The 24445-nt window shown below is 45.1% G+C and overlaps 1 protein-coding gene across 1 annotated transcript in view; it reads left to right on the top strand.

Moving 5' to 3' along the window:
• The first annotated feature begins 4788 nt into the window (after positions 1-4788).
• Positions 4789-24445, top strand: part of DCAF12 (DDB1 and CUL4 associated factor 12) — a 33739-nt gene continuing 14082 nt past the window's right edge. The window contains exons 1-2 of the mRNA XM_058565983.1: positions 4789-5071; positions 6200-6454. Of these exons, the coding sequence (XP_058421966.1) occupies positions 4994-5071; positions 6200-6454 (333 nt within the window). The 5' untranslated portion in view covers positions 4789-4993. The remainder of the gene's footprint in view (positions 5072-6199; positions 6455-24445) is intronic.

The following is a 24445-nucleotide window of genomic DNA, read 5'->3' as shown; positions in this document are numbered from 1 at the left end:
AGGTGAATAATGGTGTCCTCTGCCTTCAAGTAGCTCTCAATCTAGTGGGAGAGACACACGTGAAAACAGACCATTACAATACAGTGTGATAAATTATCCATGAAAGGTCCTGTGGGGGCACAGAGGCAGAGTATCTTAGCAAGGTTGAAAGATGAGTGAAAGTAGGAGGGGACCAGTCACAGAAAAGGTGATGCTTGAGTCCAGGAAATCATTTATTAAGAGCGAATGATTCTTATTAGATGCTGGAACAAACAAGCGACATTCCTTAATCTTAAGAAGAAGTTTAAAAATGCATTCAAGGCCAGCTGGATGGCGCAAGCTGTTAAGTGCACGTGCTCCGATACGGCGGCCCAGGGTTCGCCGGTTCGGATCCCGGGCGTGCACCGATGCACGGCTTGGCAAGCCATGCTGTGGCGGCGTCCCATATAAAGTGGAGGAAGATGGGCACGGATGTTAGCCCTCAGCGAAAAAAGAGGAGGACTGGCAGATGTTAGCACAGGGCTGATCTTCCTCACAAAAAATAAATAAATAAATAATAAAAATAAAAATGCATTCATTCATTAATTTATCCATTTATTCAACAAATATTTGTTGAGTGCTAGCATATGCTAGGCACCAGAGATACAATGGTAGCAAAAATAGCCATAGTCCCTACTTTAAAAGAGCTTACATTCTAGTGGAGAAGACAGACACTAATCAAATAATCAAACAAATAAATATAAAATCCTAAGTTTGATAAATGCTACAAAGGAGTAACATATGGTGCTATGAAACTGAATAATGAGGTGGGGGTGCGGATTACAACTAGTCAAGGAGGCCAAGGAACACTTTCCTGAGGAAGTATTCATGTTTTAACTGAGATCTGAAGGATGAGTAGGTATTACAACAGCAAAGAGGGGCAGAAAGAGTGAACCAGAGGGAAAGCTGTGCCCAGGCTCTGTGGCAGGATGGAGCATTTTGGTTAGGAAGGGTTGAAAGAGGGCCAGTATGGCTGGAGCTGAGAAAGGAGGAGGAGTATGGTAGGAGATGTGTTTGAAGTCAAGGTAGGAGCCAGATCATGCAGAGTCTCATAGGCCAGATTAAGGATTTTATCTTTATCCAAAAAGGAAGAGGAAAACATTGAAGAAAGTTAACCTGGAGGTGAGAATGGGGATGACTTGATCAAATGTGCATTCAAAAAGATATCTGCAGAAGGCAGAACGGGATAACAAAGAAGTCAGAGTGGATGCAGGAGGTCCGTTTAGGAGACCTTCATAAATGGGCAATCAACAGGTGACAGACTTGGACTAGGGTAGTGGGGACATGTGAGTTGACTCAACATATTTAGAAGGTGAATAAATAGGACTTGGTAATGGAATAGACTTGTAAGTGTGCGTCAGGAGAGGGTACGAGAATTGGGAGAGACAAAGATGATTCCCAGGCTTTCATTCGTCTGGAAAGTATTTTTGTTTTGTTTGTAGAGTTGAGGGCAAAGTGATGAATTCAATGTCCTCTCAGGTTCATTTCAGCCTAGGGCTGGGTCTTTAAAATTTTTCTCCTTCCTAGCCTGATTGTCTCTTAAAAGTATAGAGGAAGAACCCAGGTGAAAGAATTTTGAGTGTTTATTTCTCTATATTGAGGCATACTTACATAAACTGCACAAATCTTAAATGTACAGCTTGATGAAATTTTACGTGTGTGTACACTAGTATAATCACCACCAAGATCAAGATATAGAAATTTCCAGCACACCAGAAGCCTCCCTGGCTCTCCTCTCAGTTAGTAACCACCAAGAACAATTACTATTCTGACTTCTATTGCTGCGATATTGTGATATAATAAGAAATACTTATATTTGGTCTTTGTCCCTGGTTCCTGGCACAAGAGCTCCTAAAACTCTTGTAATTTCTTAAGTGATAATGGTGAGAGGAGCACCTTTTGTTATTCATAATAAGTCCCTTTCAATCATACCTGAGTTTATGTTAATGGGGTGACTCAAAATGGGTCTCTAAATGGCTACAAGATGGGTGCCTGTTGCCAGAGGAACCAACCATGTGATTAGAGGGTTGGAACTTTCAGCCCCACCCTACAACCTCTGAGAAGGGGAGAGGGACTGGGGATCACGTTAATTACCAATGATTAATGATTTAATCAATTATGCCTAAGTAATGGAACTTCCATATACACTCTAAACTACGGGGTTGGAGAGCTTCCAAGTTGGTGAAGGTATCCACGTGCCAGGAGGGTGCCACACCCTAAACTCCACAGACAGAAGATCTTGTGCTCAGGACCCTTCCAGACTTCACCCTATGTACCTCTTCATCTGGCTGTTCATTTGTATCCTTTATAACAACCTTTATAATAAACTGGTAATAGTAAGTAAAGTATTTCCCTGAATTCTGTGAGCCATTATAGCAAATTATCCAACCTGATGAGGAGATCACGAGACCCCCCAGTTTATCTTTTCTATTTGACATTTGAACTATTTCCAATCTAGGGCTATTGTGAATAAAGCTGCTATGCATATTCTTGAAAGTGCCTTTTGGTGGACATAAACACTCACTTCTGTTGGGTTTATAACTTGAAGTAGAACCTGGATCAAAAGGTACACGTTTAGCTTTAGTATGTACTGCCGTAGATTTTTCCAAATCGTTCGTACCAATTTACACGCCCACCAGCAACATATCAGAGTTCCAGTCGTTCTACCGCCTCACCAATACTTGGTATTATCCGTCTTTTTTTATTTAATTTTTTTTTTTTTTTTTTGCTGAGGAAGATTCACCCTGAGCTAACATTGTTGCTAATCTTCCTCTTTTTGCTGAGAAAGATTGGCCCTGAGCTAACATCTGTGCCCATCTTCCTCCATTTTGTATGTGGAACGCCGCCATAGCACAGCTTGGTGAGTGGTATAGGTCCGAGCCTGGGATCCGAACCTGTGAACCCTGGGCCACTGAAGCGGAGTGCGCAGAACTTAACTACTGCGCCACTGGGCCGGCACCATATTATTAGTCTTTTAAAAGCAATTGTGAACTTTTAAATTTCCAAATGAATCTTCATTCTATTTCCACAGAAATGGTGAGCTCTGCTTGGAGGTGCATTCAGGGATTGTTCCTGCGATGTTAAGACGAAGTGCACCAACCTCAAAGATGATCCTGCAGCCTCTGACACAGGCAGACCAGACCAGGATCCAAGCACAGCCCAACATGAGCCTAAAGATTTTCAAAAGAATTCCAGACTGTTGCTCAGTGGGCTCCTGGGCCATCCAGGGCATTGTGAGGCAAGACAGAACTGAAACAACAGGCTCAAAAAAGGAAGCTGATTGGCTTGTGACCCATTCAGTGTGTGCATGTCTCTGAAGGGATAGGCCTGACCAAGCAAGATGGGGCTGCCTTTCCCAAGGTGGCATTAGGGGTTAGTGGCAGTGCCGACTTGGGATGGCGGAAGACCCTGTCTCCATCTGGTCTTTGGTTCAGCTTGGAAAACACATCCAAATCTCCTTGTAGGCAGAACTTCAGATGGGCCAACAGAACTCCCAAGAGGTATGAGGCCTGAAGCCTGAAGGGACCAGCAGGTAACATGGCACTACAGCCTGAGGCCAGTCAGCCCCAAGCAAGAGCATCCTGCTTCCTCAAAGGGTTTCTTTGCCTGAGGAAAGTGGAGGCTGGCACTAAAATTCCCACGGGATCTTCTGAAAAGGGAAGCAAGGGTTATTCTGAAGAAGCCCCCTTGTCTGGTGCCCAATGCCAGCCCTAACTGGACTGACAAGCCAAGGGCCACTCTCTTCTCTGTGGTTCAGAATTTCACCCAATCTGTCCTGATGGAGACACAACCTGGGCCCCGAGGGAGAGGCAGGCCGTGGCAGTCCCCTGTTCCAGTCCTCATCTTAGGACTGCATGCGAGACGTAAGAAACGTAAATTAGGGCGTGAGGCCTAGCTCATAAAGCACAAGACAGTGTGGCCGGCTGGTCATGGGAATCTCAAGGGAGGCGAGGTCGCAGCAGCTAAGGGAAAGGTGACCGAGGGGCTGCTGAGATTAGGGCAGGAGAGAGGGTCAGGCCGGGAAGGAGGCCAGCAGAGGGAGGGAGGGAGACTGAGTGGCGAATGGGGCCAGAGGGCTCCCCAGGGGTGAGGAGAGGGCGGCCGGAGGCCCGGGGGCGGCCGAAGGACTGGGTCAGGGGGTGGGGGGGGGAGCGCTGGTCGTGCCGGGCAGGGCGGGTTCTCCGCAGTGCGCGAGTCTGGCCATGCGGGCGGGGATCCCGGGCCCGACTCCACCTTGCGGGGCTGGGGAGAGGAGGTTCTGCCTCCTCCCACAGCGTCCAGCCCTTGGCGCCAGCGCTCGGTTTTGATAGCTTCGGGGAAGGGAGCCGCTCTCCGGGGGAGATAAGCAGCGTCGGCTGCCGGGTAGAGGCGTGAGCTGGGAGGGATTCCCTCTCCATGCGGGGTTATCGTCCTCACTTCCGGGTGCCTGCGGAGGCGCGGGCCGGGGTCCGAGCTTAGCGGCCAGAATCCAGATGCCTTCGGCCCCACTCGCCCATCTCCAGCGGCCGCCCCATGACCGTTGGAAAAACGCGGGCGGCGACTGAGCAACAGCCGCGAACTCTCCTGGCAGCCCTAAACCCCGCCCCTCCAGTCCCGGCGGCGTCTCCGCGGCGACGCGCTGCGAAGTGCGGCTGCGCATGGGTGACGGAGCGCGGGAGAAGAGGAGGGGTGGGGTGTTTTGGTTCTATCCGCTCGCCGTCCTTTCCAGACTCGGTGGTCCGAAAGCTTCTCGTTCCTGCCTCTTCATCCCTTTCCCTTTCCCTTTCCCTTTCCCTTTCCCTTTCCCGACCCCGGTCCTCCCTCCTTCCCTTCTGCCTGTCCCCCGTTTTTCTACTGCCGCCCCGGGTCTGGGCTATTTTCCGGGCAGGGCACACTAAGGTGCGCGGTCCCGGGGCCCAGTATATGACCCGCCGTCCTGCTCCCGCTTGCTTCCCCTGCCCCATGTGGCTGCGGGGCCGCGGCGGCGCTGCCCACTATGGCCCGGAAAGCAGTTAGCAGGAAGCGGAAAGCGTCCGCCTCACCGGGAGCTGGGAGCGACGCTCAGGGCCCACAGGTGAGGGCTGAGAGGCCGGGCCCCGGGTGATAAGACCGAGGCACCCAAAGAGAGAGAGGGTTCGCTGATCAGGGAACCGGAACCGGGGTCCAAGGTCTGTAGTCGGGGTACGGGTCGGGGGGGTGGGGAGCAAGAGCGCAGCCCCGACCTCTAGGGTCAGGGCTGGGCCCTCAGGAGCTCGTTGGAGAGCAGATAGGCTGGAGGAGTGAGTAGCTGAAAGGGGACTTGAAAATGGGGCATATTCCGCGGGAGGCCTGCAGCCGGGAATGGGGCTTGAAGAGAAACCAGAATCTGCGCTTTGGAGGAAGGGAAACCCAAGCCCAGGGGAATCGGGAACAAAACCTCCGGGAAGAGACGGAGAGGGAGAGTGAAGTCCGCCTTCCAGGGGCACTGGGAAGCGGGGATGATTGCGTCCCTCATATAGGAGAGTCTCCCTGTGGATGCCCAAGCCTTGAGCTGGGCCTTTTGGCACTTAGACCCCTAGAAGAAGCAGCAGTTCCCAGGTATCATCCCTATACCGCCGTCTTTGGAGGGGAAGAACTTGTTGGACGCGTATTCGGACTCTGATTTCCCGCACCTACCGCTCCGTTGGTGTTTGGTTTTTCGAATTCTGTAACTGCCTGGGGCGCGGGCCTGGTGACAGGGGGCGGCCATTGATAGTGCATCCCTGGAAGATCTGGGACCCCAGTCTGGCTCCTTGGGCTGCACCCTCCATGCTCCTCGGGGAGTACATGCTGAGAGGGAAAAGGGAGCTGGGTAGAGATGCAGCCCAGGTCGTTATGGTAATCGTTCGCCTCTCATTCCTTTCCTTATTAAGGATAGCTTTAGGGGATCTGAGTTCTTCACTCCTAAAAGGCCTAGTATACCTTTTGTCCTCTTTTCTGCTTCCATTCCCTTGTCTTTCAGCCCTTCATTCTCACGGGTAGGTTTGACTACACGCAGCATCTTTTCGGTGTTGGAGGAGTTAAACTGGACTTTCTGGATTGAGATTCCTGTTCTGTTGTATTTGTATTTGTGTTGTATGTAAATCCTGCAGGAAGAGTTCTTGGTGATTTCTCTAATACAGTAGGATCCCTTGTTCTGAAGGAAGGTAGCCAAAGCCTCGATTTCTAATGTTGCTTTCCACAGTTTGGCTGGGAGCACTCCCTTCACAAAAGGAAAAGACTCCCCCCAGTGAAGAGATCCTTAGTGTACTACCTGAAGAACCGAGAAGTCAGGCTGCAGAATGAAACCAACTACTCTCGAGTGTTGCATGGTTATGTAGCACAGCAACTTCCCAGTCTCCTGAAAGAGAGAGAGTTTCACCTTGGGACCCTTAATAAAGTGTTTGCGTCTCAGTGGCTGAATCACAGGCAAGTGGTGTGCGGCACAAAATGCAACACGGTAAGTGTCCCGGGGGGTGTGAACTTTTTCCTAGGTCCTGGATATATGGCTCCACAGGCACTAGAACCTCTCACTGCGCATTTTCCTCATCAGTTTCTTTGGGAAGAAATTGCCTTACTCTCCTTTCCATTCCCTCCTATCTGTTAATGACTTCTTCCTCTCTTTGTCTGCTCCTTTTCCCACTTCCACATTTTTTTTCTGATAAATCTTCAGAGGAGTCTATTTCTTTAGGTCTCTTGCCATGTGGATATGCCACTGCTTCTAGAGGTTTTTTTTTTTTGGCTTCATCTTTTTATGTTTTTTTTTTAAGTTAGAGACCTCAGAGAAAAGACTTAGGAAAGAATAATGCTCAAGGCATCGTTCAGGATACATGATAGTGAAAACCTAGGTGTTGTCTTCTAGCCTAAGGGCATATGTAGAAAGGGCAGGGAATGTGTGTCTGGTGGTATATTTCAGGAGGTAAATGTTTGCTCTTTGCAAAGTGGCCTCCTGAAAAGGATTCAGAAGAGAGAAAAATTAAATATGACATGAGTAGCAGAGTATTTTTACATAGAATGACTTAGAAGACAGTTAATAAGTGAATGAAGGGAAAAATTGATCACTAAGCTGGATAACTAGCACAATTACAGGTATGGATAAAATAAGTCAATCTATGATTTAGATATAGTGGATATGATTGAAACAGAAGGGCATGAATAGCATGATGTCAGAGGAATGGCAAGTGAAAAGAGGCAGGGTCTGGAGGTGGGAAATGGTTCCAAATGAAGTGTGAGCAAAGATCAATTGTAGGCCTATTCACTCTCCATTTTTACCTCATCCTATGTGAATAGACAAGTAATGTCATAATTGCTGAGTAAATTTACCCTGAACAGAAAGACATCTTGGATCAGTTGAAGAGAGAAATTTGCTCTAGATCAAGAAAGTCTTTTTTTTTGTGAGGAAGATTGGCCCTGAGCTAACATCTGCCAATCCTCCTCTTTTTGCTGGGGAAGACTGGCCCTGGGCTAACATCCATGCCCATCCTCCTCCACTTTATATGGGACATTGCCACAGCATGGCTTAGACAAGCAGTGTGTCTGTGTGTAGCTGGATCCGAACTGGCGATCCCTGGGCCGCTGCAGCGGAGCGCGCGCACTTAACCGCTTGCGCCATCAGCTGGCCCTACATCAAGAAAGTCTTAAACACTAGAAGTGTTTGTTTACAAAGGCAAAGATTTAAACATGAGTTATTTTGTTTTGTTTTATTTTTATGAGGAAGATCAGCCCTGAGCTAACGTCCCTGCCAATCCTCTTTTTGCTGAGGAAGACCGGCTCTGAGCTAACATCTATTGCCAGTCCTCCTCCTTTTTCTCCCCAAAGCCCCAGTAGATAGTTGTATGTCATAGTTGCACATCCCTCCAGTTGCTGTATGTGGGACGTGGCCTCAGCATGGCCGGAGAAGCGGTGCGTCGGTGCGCGCCCAGGATCCAAACCCGGGCCGCCAGTAGCGGAGTGCGTGCACTTAACCGCTAAGCCACGGGGCCGGGCCCTAAACATGATTTTAAGGAAGGAAATAATATGGTGGTTGGGGCCAAGCTTTCATTTCCTCTTCTGTTGAAGGCCAATTGTTATACAGAAGCCTTTCAAAACTAAGTGGTGGTGGCAAGCCTCTACAAAACTTCCTTTTCCTACTAGTCTCTCAGGCCACCACTCCTGGTATAAGAGAACTGTCATTGTTGTCACTTGGAGTAGAGTCTCCCATTTGGAGGAATTCATTCCACTCCCCACAGATACCATCATAGTGTTTTGCTCAGCAAATGCTGCTGAATTGTAAACTGAATGAATCATCATGGTCTCCTGCTTCTTGAATTTATTGACCCTGTTTTGAAGGTGAGAATAACGTTAAGTAATAATTTAACCTACTCTTAATACCTACCTCTTTCTGTCTTTCTATGTCCTCCTGACCTTAAATAGGATCTGTTTTGTTTTCTTTTTATGTTTTTTTTTTTAATTTTTTTTGTGTGTGTGAGGAAGATCGGCCCTAAGCTAACATCTGCCAGTCATCCTCTTTTTGCTGAGGAAGACTGGCCCTGGGCTAACATCCATGACCATCCTCCTCCACTTTATATGGGACGCCGCCACAGCATGGCTTGACAAGCGGTGCGTCAGTGAACGCCCGGGATCCTAACCGGCGAACCCCGGGCTGCCGCAGAGGGGCACTTGCACTTAACCGCTTGCGTCACTGGGCCAGCCCCTTGTTTTCTTTCTATAGTTAGTGTTTTCCTTTGCTTGGCTTCCAGAACCAAAGTAGGGAACTAGGAACACTGCTCTTCTCTGAACTTTGTGACGTTTGGCAAATGATTCCATTTTCTGTGCCTTTGTTTTCCTATCTGTAAAATGAGAGTGGTAATATCAGGTGCTGAGGTGGTGGCTGGGTACATCTTGGGAAATACATCAAGTTAGCAATATCTTACTGAAAAACTGTAGTGGTAATGATAAATCCAAAGCCTTTTCCAATGCTCTTGGCACTCCCTGGGAATTCCCTCAGTTTGAAAGAAAGGAAAATTGCTTAAATAATTAGAACTGTCTTTGGATAACATGTGAAGATTTGGGGGGAGGAGGAGTTCATGTTGGATTCTGAATAGTAAATTAAGTTTTGATATATTGAAATTTTACCATCAATGAAATGAATTAAATATATTTAGTAGGAAAAGTATACCACAACCATTTATATTCTACAATAACCTGTATCTGTAGGTTAGAAGTTGTTTTTCTCTTGGTAGGAAAAGTATACCACAACCATTTATATTCTAAAGTAACCTGTATCTGTAGGTTAGAAGTTGTTTTTCTCTTGGCTGAGTTGGTATTAATCAGCATTTAACTGAGTGTGCACAAATACTAAAGAGCCAGGTCATTGCCAAGTTACTTGGCTTAAGACCATAGTATTGAAACCTCTGCTGAGGCAGTGGGTCATCTTCTGAAAAAAGCAGCAGAGATATTTTGTAAACTTTTCTGTAGCTTGATTCTGGAGTGGGAATTGCCCTGTGCTGTGGGCTAACACTCAGACTAGGGGCAGTCATTCAACCTCCCTGAATTCCCTGGGCATAGTAAGCACAGGAATAACAGCAAGGATGGCCAACTTATCTTTTAATCATTAATAACGTTAGTACGGTCATATTTTTACTGAATTATTTAAAGAAGGAGAGGGAGTATAACCTTAATTGGAATGTGGGTCTGGAAACCAGGATGAGTAGGTATATTTTCCTGGTTTAGAGTTATAAACTGAAGTTGTGTACAGAGCCAGATAGAAAAGCTAAATAAGCCAAGCACAGGCAGTAAGAAGTAGTGGGGACTGCAAAGAGCCAGAGAAGGCATTCTTGGCTCCAGCCAGTTGTAGCCATGTAGGAATTGGGGCCTAGTGTTAATAGATTTTCATTTTAAAGAGAAACTGGAAATCTGGATTTTTGTGGGGAAAAGTATCAACCATTTATAAGGGATATTAAGAATCTAGTGTGACGAGAGCTTTAGGTGTCTGGAAGAGTGTTATGATATTAAGATTAGAAAGATTTATTAGGATCAAATTGTGGAAGCCCTTGACTGTCAAGCTAAGATTTTATCCTTTGGGCAATGAAGAGACAAGGCCCAAGGATTTTAAGCAGGGAGTGACATGGTTGGAGTAATGCTTTGAGGAGAACAGTTATAGGATGCTAGTGCTAAGGAGTAGACAGGGTAATGAGAGGTAAAACCAGGACAGTGGCAGGGAGAGAGTGAGGAGACAGATATAAGACATCTTAGAGGGAGAATCTATAGATGACGACATGCTCAGATTTAGTCTGTTCAGAGGAATAAATCAAAATTGATACTGATGTCTTGAACCTAGGTAACTGGAAGGATGACAGGGTGAGTATTGAGGAGCAGATTTGAAAAGAAAATGATTTTAGTTTTGTGTTTTCAATTAGTTGAAGTTTGGGAGAGCAGTAAAGATTAAAGAGTTTGAGAGTCATATATGTATAAGGAATTATTGAAATTGTTCTATTACCATGGGAGAGAGGGTAGAGAAGGCACTCTCAAGTTTCATAAACCTTCCCTAGAATTGCAAAAATTTCGTTATATGTGTATTTTCTGGGCATGATAGGGGGAGGGCAGTGTGGGGAGCAGTCCATAGTTTTCATTAGATTTTCTTTTTTTTTAAAGATTTTATTTATTTATTTATTTTTCCCCCCAAAGCCCCAGCAGATTGTTGTATGTCATAGCTGCACATCCTTCCAGTTGCTGCATGTGGGACGCGGCCTCAGCATGGCCGGAGAAGCGGTGCGTCAGTGCACACCCGGAATCCGAACTCGGGCCGCCAGCAGTGGAGCACGTGCACTTAACCGCTGAGCCACGGGGCCGGCCCTTCATTAGATTTTCAAAGGGAGTACTGTGAGCCAAAAATGGATAAGAACCATTGATGTTGAAAGAGGGGCTAAGGACAGAACCTTGGAGAACACCTACATTTGTGGGGCAGGAAGAACTGCTACACGGGGAGCAGGGAGGTCAGAGGAAAACCAGGAGAGTACCAAGACATTCAGCAAAGGGGGTATTTTGAGAGCAAGCAGTTTGAAGAGAAGGATGGTGCTAGGCAGAGGGATAATGTATGCAGAGTTTGAGGTATTTAATTTTAGACATGAGCTCTTATTTCCCATTTGTTGATGCCCTGCAGCTAAAGACTACCAGGGACTTGCCTGGAGTAGATAAACTTGCTCCTTGCAGCTAGGGAGAACGTACACCATAGGGAACTATGGGGCCTCTCAGTAGGAAGGTGTTAGAAAGGATTTACAAGAGTAATTTGGGGGAAGGCTTAAGGAAAGGAGACTTTCACAGGAAAATTTCCTGTGAAATCAATTGTTTTCACCAAGACATCAAGGCGTAGCTGATAGTACCAGGCTAACTCCCGGCTCTCAGGGCTGCTTTTCTTTTTCTCACTGCCTCTCAAAGTAACGGTCAGAGATATACTGCTGACTTCACAGACAGACTTGGTGGATCATAATGAAGCAGACAAGATGAGTGTAGGCTGCTATTTGCTGCCAGATGAGAGGAAGAAGAACTAAGAGGAGCCTAATTTTGGGGATGGGGTGGAATGGTAGATATCAGGGTTGGGAAAATAACTATACTGTTATATCCCTAAGTTTACATACTCAGATTCCTGAAATCATGAAGCAGGGAAACAAAATATGATGAAGTGTGTGAGTTTTGCTCTGATCAGATTTTTGATTCATTCCCCCTCGTCTTACTATTTTATTTTCCCAAAGGGATTACCTTTTAGTAAATGCTTTAAAATACTTGCAGAATTCCTTGGGCCTGGCCAAGTGTACATCTCAGGTTAACAGCATTCTTATCTGTATAATCCATCTATATTTTGCAGTTAGGATAGTAACCTGCTAATTAGCCATTTTTTAAATGGCATGTGGTTATTCTCTGTCTAGTAAGAAATGTTCAGGTTTATCCCAGAATTAGTCTTTATCTTATTTTTAGAATATTTGACTCTTGAGAAGAAGATTTTAGATGTGGAAGTGATAGAACTGCTATGTTGGCAAGTTCCTTCTGCTGGGGTACCTGTGCAAAAGTATTTCTAGATTGCAAATCATGGTGGAAATGCTTCACAAATTCTGAGCGTCTATGCAAAATTAGTTGATGTTATGGGCTTTAGGAAGAGGAGCAGTAGGAATAAGTTTATGCCTCTTATATGTGATGGTACTAGAGTTGGCTTTTCCTGCCCCTTTCTGCCTTGTCTTCATCTTTGGGAAGGCCTTGCTTGGATTAGCACAGGTGTGGGCCCCAGGAATCCCGTTTCATGTAGCGCATTGCAGACTTTGGCTCACCCTCTGCATGTGAGGAAATTAATCGTCAATAATGTTAGGATCTGAGGAGCAGTCCTATGGGGGGATTCAAGAATTTATTTAGGGCAGCTTTTCTCAACAAGAATGTTGATGGTGTTTTGGTGCTTTCTTTATTGTCTGGGACTTGACCTCATATCACAAGATATTTTCATTCCTGGCCTCTGCTCTGTAGATGCCAGCAATGCCCCCCACTCCCCCTCCCCTGCAGTAATGATAGTCAGGCACATGCACGTATACACTCAGGTGCACATGCGTGCGTTTTCACACATTATGCTCCTAGTTGACAGCCACTGCAAAGCTTGAGGTGGGCAGTTTTTCTGTTAAGTGATCTGAGCCCTTTATTTCGAGGATAGTCTGTTTGAAGGTTGGAGCATTGGAGAGTGAACAGAGGAGGAACATACTGACTCCTGTACTTGGAGACTTTTTTCCCCAGCTGGATCCTTGATATACATTATAGTCAGAGAAAAAGGTTTTTACTTCTTCTCAAGCTGACATATGGATATTTTTCTGTTGGAATGGGAGCAGTGCCTGGGTCTGATTCAAGATGAGACTTAAACAAATGCAAGCTTTTCCTGGTGGTATCTAGGAGTATTGCTTTTCTGCCTGACCCTTAATGTAAAAGGTCTGGTCTAGGAGATAAAAGGAAGAAACTGACCCAAAACTGGCAACTGGGGGCTGGCCCGGTGGCACAGCGGTTAAGTGCACACACCGACGCACTGCTTGTCAAGCCATGCTGTGGTGGCGTCTCATATAAAGTAGAGGAAAATGGGCATGGATGTCAGCCCAGTGCCAATCTTCCTCAGCAAAAAAAAAAAAAAAAAAAAAGGATTGGCATCGGATGTTAGCTCAGGGCTGATCTTCCTCACAAAAAAAAAAAAACAAAAAACTGGCAGCTGGGTTCAATCCAGGATTATGGTTGGGCTGCAACATTTGACTTAAACTGCTGATTCCACTTGAATGGCCTTGTTTGCCTTTAGGTCTGTGGAGGCCACCAGTCCCTCTCACATGTTAGGTGTAGTGTTCTCATCAGGACAGTATTTTTGTGTGTGTGAGGAAGATTAGCCCTTGGCTAACATCTGTTGTCAATCCTCCTCTTTTTGCTGAGGAAGATTGGCCCTGAGCTAACATCCATGCCCATCTTCCTCTACTTTATATGTGGGATGCCTGCCACAGCATGGCTCGGTAAGTGGTGCGTAGGTCCGCACCCGGGATCTGAACCAAAGCAGAGCATGCGAACTAAAGCACTACGCCACCAGGCCAGCCCCCAGGACAGTTTTTGATGTGAGAGAAATTGGAGTAATTCTGCATCTCACTGGCTAGAACGTAGTGGGACAACTTTGTGGTTTGTGTCTGCATTTATTAAATCCATAAACATTTATTGAATTACTCCTGTGTATACAAGACCCTGTGTGGGGTTGCATTGATGTAAAAACAAATCCCAGACACCTGGAAGGGACTGTAAAGGTAACGGAGTCCTAACCACTGACCTCCATTTCTCCTTTTATAGTTGAGGAAACAGACCCAAAGGAGAGAAGTGATTTGCCTGAGATTCTATGAGATAGGTGGAGAGTTAAGCTTGGGCCCCAGTTTTCTTTATTTCTTGTCAGAATCCTTTATATTATACCAAGAACTCCTCAAACTTATTCACTGACATACCCCTAATGGCAGAGGACTATTCAGCGAGTGGACAGTACTGAGCAAGTGTGAAATTTCTTTGAAGTTCCAAGAATATCTTAAATATCCTTGTGTGTTTTGCGTTTTATACTGTAATATATTCATGATTCCCTTAATATAAAAATACTGTGTTAGGAGGGAGGGTGGAAATTTTCCTTCATCTCCTGATTAAGTTGTTCCAGGAAGATGAGGTACTAGTTTTTTCTGTAAAATGTGTAACACTACACCATATATAATACATGGGTCCCAACCGCTGCTTAGCTTAGCTGGGATATGATACATAGCCACATGCAAAGTTAATTACAATATAGATGCCTCATTAGTAGCGCCAACCAGGAGTACTCCTGGGAGGAAGTCGTTCATAGCTAGGGTATTCAGAGAGGGTTTCCTAGAGGAGGAACGGGCTTCAACTGATGGGAAGGAAGCAGGGGTGTCCGTTCAACAGCAGAGTCAGAAACATACAAGGAATGTTGAGGGACTCTGAATAGACAGCCTGCTGATGCAGGGCGGAAACTAAAGAGACTGTGACTCAGTTGCTGGGGAGTTGGATGGTAAGGCTAACTGAATCGCCCCTGGATGATGTTTTTTTCTTTTCCCTTTGGTTCATATCTAGCCTTTAATAATGAATAATCCTGTTAATCACCTTTTTCATCTGGAGAATTGAGTCCCATGCTTGGCAGCATGGCCCCTGGTGAATTTAGGGCCTGTTCCTGCAGCCCTGTAGCCTAAGAGGATGGGGAAACCTGGGTTGCTGAGAGCAGAGCTTTGTTGGGAGGTACCTGGCAGACCAGCTACCTGGGGAAAGTTAATATAAGACAGTCTAAGGGCCGGCCCCGTGGCGTAGCGGTTAAGTACACGCACTCTGCTGCTGGCAGTCCGGGTTCGGATCCCGGGCGCGCACCAATGCACCGCCTGTCAGGCTATGCTGTGGTGGCGTCCCATGTAAAGTGGAGGAAGATGGGCACAGATGTTAGCCCAGGGCCAGTCTTCCTCAGCAAAAAGAGGAGGATTGACATGGATGTTAGCTCAGGGCTGATCTTCCTCACAAAAAAAAAAACCAGTCTAGTTACTTTAGTTGGTTCCTGCTTTCCTTGGGCCCTTGCTTGAGAAGGCTGGCCTCCCCACCCCCAGGCCTAATCACTTGAATGACTGCCATGTCACCAAAGGAATAAAAAAGTTCCATGAGCTAAGCAAGGCTTCTTTTGCCGATCCACCTTCTTTTAAATTGATGCGTATTTGATTTCTGATGGTGAGGCCTTTGTTTCCCAAGCACGACCCAGGAAGCAGCTGCATCACAATGACTTGAGTGTGTGTTAAAAATGCAGAGTCCTGGTTTCCACCCAGTACCAATTCAGAATTCCCTTTGGTAAAGCCTAGGAATTGACATTTAAAAAAAATATTTATTTTTAAGTCTTTTATTTTATTTTTTTTGGTGAGAAAGATTGGCTCTGAGCTGACATCTGTTGCCAATCTGCCTCTTTTTTTTTTTTGCTTTAGGAAGATTAGCCCTGAGCTAACATCTCTGCCAGTCTTCCTCTATTTTGTATGTGGTTCGCTACCACAGCATGGCCTGACGAGTGGTGTAGGTCCATGCCCAGGGTCTGAACCCGTGAACATTGTGCTGCTGAAGCAGAACACTCCAAACCTACCCACTACACCACCGGGCTAGCCCCATATTTTTTAATTTTATTTATTTATTTTCCAGGGCAAGATTCACCCTACACTGACATTTATGCCAATCTTCCTGCTTTTTTCTTACCCCCCAAAGCCCCAATAGATAGTTGTGTATAGTTGTAGGTTCTTCTAGCTCTTCTGTGTGAGCCACCGCCACAGCATGGCTACTGACAGACAAGTGGTGTGGTTCCACACCCGGGAACCCAGACCTGGGCCACTCAAGCAGAGCATGCTGAACTTTGACCACTAGGCCATCAGGGCTGGCTCTAGGAATTGACATTTTAAACAAGCTCTTAGGCAATTTTATATGAATCACTGGCTTGACCTTTATACTATATAGCAATAATCTTTTTTTGCCACCTAGACCAGTTGTTTGAATCTCCTTGTATTTTCTAAACCACACTTGGCAGAGGTGGGGCGTCAGATTTAATGGATCTGGAAGAATTTCCTTGTAGGCATCTTCGTTAATATCTGTTCAGCAGCCAGCAGGGTGTAATTAAATCTTATTTCTGCACTTTAAGGAAACCCTTGACAAACGGTATTTTCCTCATTTGCCTCTGCCTAGTCTCATTAATGGACATGAAAACTTAAGGCAAGAGATTTTCCCATTATTTTTTTTATGTCAGATCTTAGCTTAGTCCGTTAGTTTCCAAGTTTTTGGTCTCTGTTCTAGAAGAGTAATTTGTAAACATCTATCAGAAACATTCACATTTATACCAACAAGTTTGATTGTCATTTTGTATTATATATTTGGATTCAACAAATACATATTCAACTCAACATGAGTTGAATCTGGGCTCCATTTCTTTTTTTTTTTGTGAGGAAGATCAGCCCTAAGCTCACATCCACACCAATCCTCCTCTTTTTGCTGAGGAAGACTGGCCCTGAGCTAACATCCGTGCACATCTTCCTCCACTTTATATGGGACGCTGCCACCGCATGGCCTGACAAGCAGTGCGTCGGTGCGCGCCTGGGATCCGAACCTGGGCTGCCAGCAGTGGAGTGTGCGCACTTAACCGCTACGCCACGGGGCCGGCCCCTGGGCTCCATTTCTTATTAGCTTTGTGCCTTTGGACAAGCCAGGTATGTCCTAAGCTTTTCTTCTCTCACCTTTAAAATAAACGGACAGAGTAGTACCTGCCCGGCAGAGTCGGGAAGAAAAGGTATTGGTTAGCACAGTGCCTGGAACATGTGCTTAGTACATTGTTGATGTCATTAATGGTGGTGGTGGAGGAGGAAGTGGCGGCAGTGGTTTGATGATTCTAGACTTTTAAGTGTATTTCTGGGCAAATTCAGGTACACTTAAGACAAGAAGTAAGCATTTCTCTACCCTGTGAATGGCTGCTTTCTGCATGTCAGTCACATCCCAAATAGCTTAAACATTTCAAAATAATTCATTTACATATAATTTATATAAGAGGAAATACAATTAGTAAATTATGGGAAATCATATTTAATTATAGAAAGAACACAAATAAAAGCAAAATATTTTTCTGTGTGCAAATTAAATATAAAGTAATACCTAGTTCTCATAAGGATGTAGTGGAACAGGTACATATACATTGTCACTAAAACCCTTTTTTGAAAGTAATTTGGCATTATGTTTCAAAAGCCTGGTACATATTATTTGTTGAATGAAGAGCCTAAGAATATTATACCGTTTGACCTAATATCTTCAGACTAGGGAATTTATCCAAATGAAGAGAAAAGCCTTTATTAACAAGGTAATCAGGGCCGGCCCTGTGGCTTAGCAGTTAAGTGCGCGCGCTCTGCTGCTGGTGGCCTGGGTTCGGATCCCGGGCGCAACGACGCACCACTTCTCCAGCCATGCTGAGGCCACGTCCCACATACAGCAACTAGAAGGATGTGCAACTATGACATACAACTATCTACTGGGGCTTTGGGGAGAAAAAAGAGGAGGAGGATTGGCAATAGGTGTTAGCTCAGAGCTGGTCTTCCTCAGCAAAAAGAGGAGGACTAGCACAGATGTTGGCTCAGGGCTGATCTTCCTCACAAAAAAAATAAAATAAAATAATAAAATAAAAAACAAGGTGATCATTGGAAGCTATTTTATCTAAATGCTAACAATAGGAGAATACTTAAGTAATTATGGTAAATCAAATCTGCATGATATTATGCAGACACTAACATAAATATGAAGACTGTAATAACATGCAAAGCTTTCATATGTTAAATGTAATGAGATACAAAATTCTATCTCTGCTGATCATAGCTATGCACAATTATACATGCATGTGGTTAAGGACTAAACAGGAACTTGATAAATGAAAAACAGATTTGAAAAGAGAGAGAGGGCCTGCCCCGTGGCTTAGCGGTTAAGTGCGCGCGCTCCGCTGCTGGCGGCCCGGGTTCGGATCCCGGGCACGCACCGACGTACCGCTTCTCCGGCCATGCTGAGGCCGCGTCCCACATACAGCAACTAGAAGGATGTGCAGCTATGACATACAACTATCTACTAGGGCTTTGGGGGGAAAAAAATAAAATAAATAAAATCTTTAAAAAAAAAAAAAGAATTATGTCACTTAAATCCAGGATAATTATAAATCCTAATATGGTCCTCCTTCCACAAAATCATGATTTTAGTGGAAAAATATCAGAATTCAGGAGCTAATATGAAGGACTGTTGCTGATCTCATCCAGCCAGCCAGCCCCACAGCCGTCTTTTGGAGAAGCAGCTTAGGTTCACAGTTCAGAGAGTAAGAAATCTTGGCGGAGCACAGGCACCTGGATGTACACACAAGGATGTTGATTGCAGAGTGTTTTATATTACTGAAAATGTGGACACAGTGTAAATGTTCAATAATAGGGAATGCATTCAATAAATGCTGCTATACCCATGCTGTGAACTACCTTACAGCCATTAAAAATTATATAGAAGTATATTGATTAATTTGGAAAAGTCTTATGCTGTATCAAATAAGAAGATATAAAATAATATGTATGGGAATCACATTTTTATAAATGGAGAAAAAGATGTACGCTTGTCATTGAGTGTGTAGTAAAGGACCTGAAAGAAAATACACCAAGTGGTGGTAAGATTGTGATGATTTTTATTTTCTAATTTCTGCTTTTCTATGTTCTACAAATTTTTTTTATAGATTATGATGTGTTACTTCTATAATTGGGACCCAAAAAAATGTTATTTTGCTTTAAATAACCACGTGGTCTTGCCTTAATGGACTTGGAATAAAAACAGTGAGCTGGGCTTTCTGGGTGTGACAACTCTTCTAGCTCCTGAACAGTCTAAAATATTTATAGCTACAAAGTCTTGATTGTTCAAGCAGCTTGTTGAGTTCACCCATACCCCCAGCTCCTGCACAGCAGGATGCAGGTGGGCGGGCACCCAGCTTTTAGAGATGGGCTGGACAGAGCGCCTGATTCTCCTGGCATCATCAGAGTCCCACGTGAGTGCAGCTCCTTATTAGTTCAGGGCCTCTGGTCCTTTCCTTTTCTTTTTCTTTTATTATGCATATGTGTTCGTTGTAAAAAAAAATTAACATACCTGGAATTATGTTTTTTAAAGCTTATTTATTTCACACCATAGCATGAGCAGATTTCCATGGTAATAGATATTCTCTACTCCATCATTCTTAAATGCCATGTAAATGGCATTGTGTGGGTACACCTGATCCCGTATGGTGTTTCACTAGTTGCTGCACTATAGTTAAAACTGTTCACCCATCATTTAGCAGAAATTCCTAAAATTGAAATTGCAGAGTTAACACATTTTTAGTTTTTGATACGTATTGTCTGACCATTTTCTATTGTGGTCTCAGCTGTTTTTCTCCTCCCCGTCGTCTTGGTCTGGGATGGGGAGTGGATTCTTCTGCTTGGATTACGTTGTCTTCCCTTTCTCCAACTTTCAGCAGTTTGAGGCTGCCCACTTGCCTTTTACTGTCCAACTCAGTCTAGTTTATCTCGGTGTCTGTGTGACCTGTGTGGATTTGCTTTGCTTTCTCCATTAGGCTCCAGCTAAAACACGCTTGAGTTTCATGAGCCCCTCCCTTTTATTAGGCCACCTTGATCTTGCCATGTACGCACATTTGCACGTGTCTACGTACATATGCATACAGAGATGTGCTTACCAGTCTTACAGTCTTCCTGATTGTAGGGCCTTTGCATTCTTTTTTTCCCTCTGTCCTAGAGTGTAAGCTCCAGGGAGCCATTGAACCTCAAGCTTACCTTGCCATGCTGCTAGTTTCTGGCAGGGATCCCAGTAGGTTACTGTGGAACAGCCGCATTCTGGGATATGTTACAGGAACTGCATGAAGCCCTGGCCCCTTGTCAGACAGCATGGGGAGATATTCTGTGGCAGCTCGTCCACATCTCTGTCCCTTCCTGTGAAGAAGCAGAAAGGCTCTATGCTTCACACAGTGCTTTTCATTCCTCTATGAGGATTAGGGTGTGGTTGGGGTAAACTCTTGGTCTCCTGGGCCCTCTGCAGACCCAGCTGTTAGCATTTTTTCCATCTCTCTTGTATCAAATGTTTTTCATCCAGTATAGAAGTCTTTCTTAACACCCTGCGAAACTAAACAAACATCAGAATAACATACAACTGTTAGCTGTCACTTGTTAAGCATCCATTCTGTGCTGAGCCCTGTACTAGACACTTTACATTTTATTAGATCTCTTAGCAGCCCTGAGATAAATAATAAATTATTCAAGTTTTATAGATAAGAAACAAGATTCAGGGGCCAGCCTGGTGGCATAGTGGTTAAGTTCATGTGCTCCACTTAGGCAACCCAGGGTTCATGGGTTTGGATCCTGGGCGCAGACCTACACACTGCCCATCAAGCCATGCTGTGGTGGCGTCCCATGTACAAAATAGAGGAAGATTGGCAACAAATGTTAGCCCAGGGCCAATCTTTCTCACCAAAAAAAAAAAAAAGAAAATTCAAGGGCCAGCCCCGTGGCCTCGTGGTTAAGTTCGGCATGCTCCACTTCAGTGACTCGGGTTCTGTTCCTGGGCATGTACCTATACCACTCGTAGGTGGCCACGCTGTGGCAGCAACTCACATAGAAAATAGAGGAAGATTGGCACAGATGTTAGCTCAGGGCAAAGCTTCCTCAAGCAGAAAAAGAGGAAGATTGGCAACAGATGTTAGCTCAGGGCGAGGACTCCTAACCAAAAAAAAAAAAAAAAGAAATTCGGAAAGGTTGCGTGACTTGCCCAAGATCACACAGCTAATAGGTAACCAATCTGGAATTCAAGCCTAGATCTTCCCCAACTCCAAAACTGGGGAAGTTGGACTTGAGATTTTCTTTCATGAATATCTGAGTATATTTCTTCTCACTTCTGGATGACAGAAATGGAGCCCTGTTTTAAGGCAAAGGAATAGACTAAAATAATTCTTAAAGTTTTAGCCAGCCATCAGATTCCATAGGAGAAACTCAGCTCTTCCCAGGTTACAGGTCACAGTTTACTCTTGCATCTTATCATACTCATTTCCCTCAGTGGACAGAGCAGATTCTCACTACGTCAGTGGTACTTAAACTTCAATGTACCTGGAGGAGATCTTGAGAAACTCTAGATTCTGATTTAATAGGTAGAAGGCGGGGCCTGAGCTTCTTTGTTTCTGACAAGCTCTCAGGTGCTCCTGTGAATAGCAAGGGTCTAGATCAGTGGTTGTTAAACCTGGGCTGTCAATAGATTCATCTGGAGATCTCTGAAAAAATTCCGTTTTACTGGCCCCAAACTCCGAAATTTCTTCTTTTTTTTTTTTTTTGTGAGGAGATCAGCCCTGTGCTAACATCTGCCAATCCTCCTCTTTTTTTGCTGAGGAAGACTGGCCCTGGGCTAACGTCCGTGCCCATCTTTCTCCACTTTATATGGGACGCCGCCACAGCATGGCCTGACAAGCGGTGCATTGGTGCGCACCCGGGATCTGAACCCACGAACCCCCGGCCGCCGCAGCGGAGCGCGCGCACTTAACCGCTTGCGCCACCGGGCCGACCCCCGAAATTTCTAATTGAAGGAGTTTTAATGTAGGGCCTGGGAATTGTTTCTGTTTTATGGGTTTTTTTAAAAAAAGAAAATTCCCTAAGTTATTGTGATAATCAGTATGGGAATCGCTGGTCTAGAAGCTAATGTGTTATGGATGCATTGTTCCACACAACCCAAACATGTGAGTGGCCAGTTAGTTTTGCTTCGTTAAACTCTAATCAAGACAAGCTGTCTTGATTAGAGATCATTTGTTTAGAAGGGTAAGAGACTCATTCAGGTTTATTGGAAGGGCCAGTTTGTAAACCACAAGAGCAGGAAGTGTCCCTGGATCTCAGAAGGAAACAGAACTAGGAATTGGAGGCCACTAGGAACCAAGGATGTCCATGCTTCCTCTTCTTTTTCTCGGGGACTGGCTTTGGTAGAAAATGACCACGCAGGTGGTTTTGTCTAGTGCCACCAGCCAGTTCCATGCTCCTGAGAGAATTTTAATGATCCAGTCCAGGCTAGCCTCTGGACTGGTTCTCCCTGAGCCACGGGGCCACCTCTGGACAGTGCTGTGATCTGGAGATCTGGGCTTATGTCAGACAAACAGCTACAGGACCCCACTCTGAGTGCAGGGATGTGGGGGCGCCCTAACATCGTTGGGCAGGCTCCCTGAAAGGTGGCTACCACAGGTGTATACCAGGTAGCTTTGCACTGTTGGGGCAGGGTTATAGAACCAAATAAGATAAATCCCCTGCTCTTGGGATTGGAGGGCATTATTAATGGGGAAGAGAGACAAGTAAAGATTTTAAATCAGTATGATATGGTCTAAGTGTTGTGGGTAGAGGGGTATTCTGGGAGCCTACGAGAAAGGAACTTAACGAGCCTGGATATGTAGGCAATATGGAGAGAGGACATGTCTGAACTGAGTCGTATATCTTGGCCAGGTAAAGAAAAGAGAAGAGGAAAGCATTTCTGGCACTGTGAACAGCATGAGTGTGAAACAAAATAATTAAATTTCATTGAAGATTTTTGTGTGCATAGTTGTTAATAGGCAGTTATTTCTAGAGCATTAAGTCCATGGCAGGATGTGAAACTAGAAAGATAGGTACGTGCAGATTGAGGTGAGTCTTGGTGCCATGCTAAGAAGCTTGGATTTAGATGAAGGGGAACCACTAGATGTTTTTTAATTGACAAAGGAGGAGTTCCATTTTTATGAAAATGACTGATTATAACATGGAGAGTAGTTTTGATGGTGGCCTTGCTTGAAGGCACAAAGACCAGTTTTAATTGTCCAGAGAAGAGGTGATGAGAGAGAGGATGGAGAGGAAGGAGCTAACTGAAAGAATCTTTGGGGGGGGCCGGCCCCGTGGCTTAGCGGTTAAGTGCGTGTGCTCCGCTGCTGGCGGCCCAGGTTCGGATCCCGGGCGCGCACCGACGCACCGCTTCTCTGGCCACGATGAGGCCGCGTCCCACATACAGCAACTAGAAGGCTGTGCAACTATGACATACAACTATCTACTGGGACTTTGGGGGAAAAAAATAAAATAAAAAAAAAAAAAAAAAAAAAAGAATCTTTAGGGGGAAGGGTTGGCAGGACTAGACCAGTGATGGGAGTGAGGGAAAAGGAGGAGTCTAGGATGAAGCCCGGGCTTGGTGACCGGGCAGATTGCGGTGGCTTTAGATGAAATGAGCACTTTGGGGAGGAAAGTAGTTTGTCTTGGACACGTTGAGTTTAAAATGCCTGTGGGACACGTCGCGGTGGTGTCAGTGAGGCTAGGAGTCAGCCTGCAGGTAGTTATCAGCGTTGACGTTGCAGATTCGGGAGAGGTCGTCCCCCGACTCCACCTCCTTTTTAAAGTTTTTCCTCAGTGTCTGCCTGGCGCTCTTGTTCCAGCTACTCCTCCTTTCCTTTTTATCTCTTAAATTTGACTCATCTAGTTTCTCCTTTTATTGATCTCCTTCCTGTGTAAGCAGTAGGTTTCTTTGTACAAAGATTTCACGTGATTTAGCTTCACCATGAGAATTGCTGACAGGATTTTAAATCAACTTCCTAGACTGTAATGTATATGAGTGCAGAGGTTATTTTTCTCTTGTTCCTAGTTACATTCCTAGTACCTAGAACAGTACTTGGCATTTAGTTAGTACTGAATAAGTGAGTGAATGAAGGACTGAACCATTGAATCACATAAAGAGTTTCATAATAGACTCTGTCGGGAATGCCCTTTCTCTAATACTGATCTTTTCCATGAAGCATTTCTCTGAGTTGAATCTCGGCGAGTTCTGTGGGGTTAGGTTGGTAAAGAAGTGGAGGAGATGGGCCGGCCCTGTGGCTTAGCGGTTAGGTGTGCGCGCTCTGCTGCTGACGGCCCGGGTTCGGATCCGGGCGCGCACTGACGCGCCGCTTCTCTGGCCATGCTGAGGCCGCGTCCCACATACAGCGGCTGGAGGGATGTGCAGCTATGACATACAGCTATCTACTGGGGCTTTGGGGGAAAAATAAATAAATAAAATTATTAAAAAAAAAAAAGTGGAGGAGAGCATTTCAGGGAGAAGCGGCAACGTGAGCAGAGGTGTGGAGGCATAGGACAGAACGGTGTGTGTGAGAGAGACAAGCAGTGAGATATTCAAAACTCTTGTCATGTGTCTCAGGTCACTCCAGCAAACCTAGTCATATTCATAGGTACTTTAATAGTGGTTGTGATGTGTTCTGGGAATTGTGTTTTGGTTCTAAGTTTCTATGCATGGGTAGAGAAAATATGTATAAAATACCCCCAAACTGGCAGAAAATCTTTAGTCAGGTTCATTTGACTGGTAGCCCTGACCATGGCTTTAATAA

The sequence above is a fragment of the Diceros bicornis genome, chromosome 22, assembly GCF_020826845.1.
Source record: "Diceros bicornis minor isolate mBicDic1 chromosome 22, mDicBic1.mat.cur, whole genome shotgun sequence".
Lineage (NCBI taxonomy): Eukaryota > Metazoa > Chordata > Mammalia > Perissodactyla > Rhinocerotidae > Diceros > Diceros bicornis.
Note: the sequence above shows the minus strand (reverse complement) of the source record. Positions and strands in the feature narration are given on the sequence as shown.